This window comes from Crocodylus porosus, unplaced genomic scaffold (genome assembly GCF_001723895.1).
Source record: "Crocodylus porosus isolate Cpor-Errol unplaced genomic scaffold, CroPor_comp1, whole genome shotgun sequence".
In the NCBI taxonomy this organism is placed as follows: Eukaryota; Metazoa; Chordata; order Crocodylia; family Crocodylidae; genus Crocodylus; species Crocodylus porosus.
The window spans coordinates 157,887,319-157,891,700 of record NW_017728886.1 but is presented as its reverse complement, the minus strand read 5'-3'; the positions used below and the strand labels follow the sequence as shown (position 1 = coordinate 157,891,700).

Here is a 4,382-nt window from a genome sequence, read left to right as displayed (position 1 = left end):
AGTTTAGTTACAAAATATGAGTTACCTGAATTGCATTCTTGGTAACTTATTCACTTCATAATTTTTCAAGCATCCCTCCCAACAGACATTTTCAGATACAGAAGAAGGAAACTTCATTGCATCTGGATACACGGAAACTAGCAAATACATTTTGTTTAACAAAATGGTAAGAACAGACCAACAGGTAACAGTAATTAATTTCTTTTTAAAAAAAAAAAAAAAAAATCAAAATCTTGATGTATTAGCAGAGTTTTAAGAGGAAGTCTTATATGTTTATACATACTCCCTCGGTTGAATGAGTGGTTCTGCTAAGGCAGAAGAACAATACTACAGGAACAACACACATTCTGACTGTAGGAAGTTCTCTCATTCTTAGCGCGTCTATCATGTTCAAAGGTGGAACATATATGGAGCCTAAACTACCTGACCATCTTTTTGACATAACCATATATACACACCACAGATTCCTAGTCTTTTCCTGCACTGTGACTTGCAAATGATATAGTGGCCTGTAAAGTAGAGGCACTTATCCCAAAAGTTGGCAAGAAGAGGGAAAAGTATTTGGTAGGGATGGCACCAAAATGCAACCTTTGTGCTTTCTCTCTCACACAGATACTATATAGCCAGATGCAAAGACGCACACCGAGTTTTAGGTTGTGGGTGGGTTGTGCTTTTTCTTTTTGCCTCGGCATGATTTGCAGATGCAGCAGATAATACACGGAGATGCTACAAGCAGCAAAGGAGATGTCACCAATGCTATGATGCCCAGACCCACCAGGATGCCCACAACCTGAAAAACAAAAGAAAATTATGATATTTAACAAAACAAGAAATAAAGTGAATTTTATGTGCAAATCACAAGCCAAACAAATGCAGCTGGTCTAAGTACAAAACAGTCAAAAAGTATGTGGCTGAATTGACTACATCCTCACTGGTTAGTCTAAGATGTGTGGATTAAACCAACGAGCAAGTGAGCAGATCCTCAATTTTAATTCCAGAAATACAGCCACATGCCTGCAGTGGCCCAAGCCAGAAGCCGGGGGGCACTAGAGCACACCTCCCTACTTGACTGGAGCAAACAGCTTGGGCCAAGGCTAGCCCACCCACCCTGCAAGGTGAGGAAGAGGTGGGTGGGGGAGGGTTGCGAGGGAGGTGAAAAACCATCCTGGGATGCTGGGGGACTGTGAGTTAACTCAAATATGGAGGAACCTAGAACAGAAGTTCAATAAAACTGATTTAACCTAAAATCAGTTAGGTTGATACTATATCCATCCCGGTTTGTCTTAAACCCATTTCAGCCATTTTGAAAGCAGTTTATGTGCACTGAACTTCTGTTGTGTTACAGACTTGAACTAGTTTCTGATCACTTGTACCAGTTTATGTATCATTTCTGTCCCTAGCCCTGAAGTCCTGATTAATGATTTGGTTCATTAACCAAAGGATGAAATCTCCCTTCCCCAGATATTTGTGACACTGCTCTGTTTCAGTTCTGTGTCAGCCTACCTGTGTTCTGTTCCACATAACAGAGGCTCGGGAGTGGCCCAGTTTATTTCTGCAGGGGCCTTTGTCATAATGTCTTAGGAAGATATCATTCTGAAAGACAAAGGAAAGCTTGTACTGAGCTGATCATAATAATATGGGAAGATGCCCAGGACAGAACTAGAAATACCACTTTTCCATGAGCACTGTAATATTAACTGCTTCTGGCAAGCAAGCTCACCTGCCTGCCTGGAAAAATATCAGACACACTTTTTAAGTTACTTCTGATCTTTTCGGGGGAGGGGGGGGATGGTTAATCTTCAGTTCTAATATTGCTATATTTTCTAGTCAGTTCATTCAGATGCTTAATGGGGTGCTCATCAAAATGGGAACTCCCCACTTCCATTTTCTTCTTTCGTAATGTCTATTAAACTATTTTATCATAATAAAACCGATAGTGTTCAGTCTTCTGCCAGACAGGTCCCCTACTGTCAAAGCCTTGCATTTCCTTTTATTTCTCAACCTGTATAGCAACCTGGTTGCTATACCAGCATTCTAAAACTATGAGCACTTATAACCTTGTGTGTTTTACAAATGCTTTATTGTAACCATTTAATTGCTACACTTTGTTGAGAAATAATTTAATAGGTTTTTCTTGAGCTGATTAAATCCAGATAAGGGCATTTCTACAGATGATATGGAAATTTGACATCCTTCCAATTCAGCAGAGCATTAAGTGATCATTGCGTACTGTATGTACCCAGAGACAGCCTACGAAACAGGCTTGAAAAAACAGCATGCTTACATAAATAAATGGCCTGAACAGAAAGTTGAGCAAACCCTACTTAATGTGTTGAAAAAGGGAAGGCTCGAGAAGAGGAGGTTTCATAATTTACAAGCCACGTAGCAAAAACAAAATCCATCATTTTATCTCAAGTACTGGTACAAGAAGTTCTTTTTTTCTCACCTCCCACAAGCATTACTAGTGACTATGCCAAACTGATGCATCACTGTACACCAATGCATTGCTTCTTTTGGACTTACTCCTACAAGGAATCCTCAAACCAAAGGGAGTTGAGTTTATTTGATCTTGTGTAGGAGGTGGTTGGCAAGTTGCAAATTTGGGCCATTTTTATGGTAACACGCCAACTGAGTTCAGACTCCCCATACTTGCACGCCCTTGAGCAGTTTATATACATAATAAAATTCTAAACATGGAAAATATTTTCTTCCACCATTAAGCTTATTAACCTCAGCAAACAGCACAAAAGACTGTCTATGAAGGAGAGACTTAAAATGAACTCAACACCGACTGTATTTTGAATTGTATTCTTCACCTAGAACCAAGCAAAGGTTTTGGATAAGTTGGTATTGGAAGCAGGGAGAAGACATCAACCACTTTTCCCTCTTTAGCTCTTCTCCCATTTATCTTTAGCTAGGACACCAACAGAGATTATCTTAGAAATGCATGGCTGGAATCTCAGCCACAAGTCCATCTCACTACACTAAGACAGTATCCATTTTCCCCAGAAGAAGTTATCATGGACAAAGGGGCTTTGATATATTCCACTTCTCTCTTTGGCAGCAAGGGAGTGGCAGGTAATGCTGCCACCCTTCCCCCACCACCAAATTTCTGGACCTATGGGGGGCCCCTGGGCTGGATGACATGGCCTCATGCATGAGGTCTGGCCCATCAGTCAGAGGCTGAGTACCACTAGTATAAACGATAGGTTTGGATGAGTGAAACAAAAAACACGTGAAGGTAAAGAAATGGATCAAGAAACTTATCAGAAGATAAGGGAGTGTGGGACCACTTAAATAGTAACCTCAGACTTTTTAAAATGTACTCTTTAACCATTAAAGAATCCCAGGGAATCAACATTAATATATCATTGTCCAAGAAAGAGTTGAGGAATACGGAGATACCACATTTTCATGCATGCCCTGGCCTTTCACACACGCACACATAAGACATGCACCTTGTTCTGGCAAAACTGGAATGAAAAATAAAAAGTTTTTTCTATGGTTATGACTGCACAAAACAGGGATGGAGAATAATCTTCAGCTCACTTCTCCTCTCTTTTCTCCTTAACCAGAAGTTGAAATACTAGCTACTGCTGAAGACTGGTCTCCATAAGTGACAAACCTGAGGAAAATTATATCATCTCTCTTAGGAATGATGACTGAAGCTAGGGATCCAGGTTTTCCATTCACTGTGGAAAAATGTGGATTTTCTCTTTTAACTGAGAAAAAATGTGGGAAACTGCAGGTTTCCCCTCACAGGTTGGCAGAGTTCCAGCCTACAAGGAGCTGCTTTAGCTGGGGGGAGCGGAGAGGGTGATTGGAGGCAAGGGGCACCACATGCGTGTGCACATGCACATGCACATGGCAGCCAAGCAGCGGTGGAGAGCAGCTTCCTCCAGGTATGTTTATAGAGGCACAGGGGGCTCAAGAGATGCACTGGGGGAGAGGTGGGGTGGAGAGATAGGCAACATGACAGAGGGGCCAAGGCAACGTGGCAGAGAGAGCACAGGCCCCCTGAGATTTCTGCACCCACAGCTGGCCATGTGGGGCTGCAGCTGGGCCAGACCAGCTTTGGGCAGGAGCTGCCTCCACATCCCAGTGGACAGGACCCTGCACAGGTAGCAACACTGCTCTTGCAGTGGCCAGTCTGAGGTATGTCAGCAGCAGTGGTGCAGTTGTGCCCTTGCTGTTGCAGGATGGGCAGGGAGCATCTCACCTTGGCAGCCATAGCAGCATGGTTCTCCTTCCTGTGCCAGGTCCTGCCAACTGGCCTACAGAGCTGATCTGGCCCACTGCAGCCATGAGACCCACTGTAGGCACAGAAATCTTGCGGAGGCACGGCCTCCCACTCCCCAGCTGCATTGCCTGTGCCCCTTCCT

General features: G+C 43.1%; 1 protein-coding gene across 3 annotated transcripts in view; it reads right to left on the bottom strand.

The window, feature by feature from the left end:
* Positions 1-221: 221 nt before the first annotated feature.
* Positions 222-4,382, bottom strand: part of RNF144B (ring finger protein 144B) — a 135,196-nt gene continuing 131,035 nt past the window's right edge. For 2 of the 3 annotated variants that reach the window (XM_019543947.1, XM_019543940.1), the window contains 2 exons: positions 1,504-1,593; positions 222-790 (listed from right to left, as the gene is read on the bottom strand). In XM_019543947.1, the coding sequence (XP_019399492.1) occupies positions 650-790; positions 1,504-1,593 (231 nt within the window). In that variant the 3' untranslated portion in view covers positions 222-649. The remainder of the gene's footprint in view (positions 791-1,503; positions 1,594-4,382) is intronic. The other variant, XM_019543953.1, reaches the window with a different exon arrangement.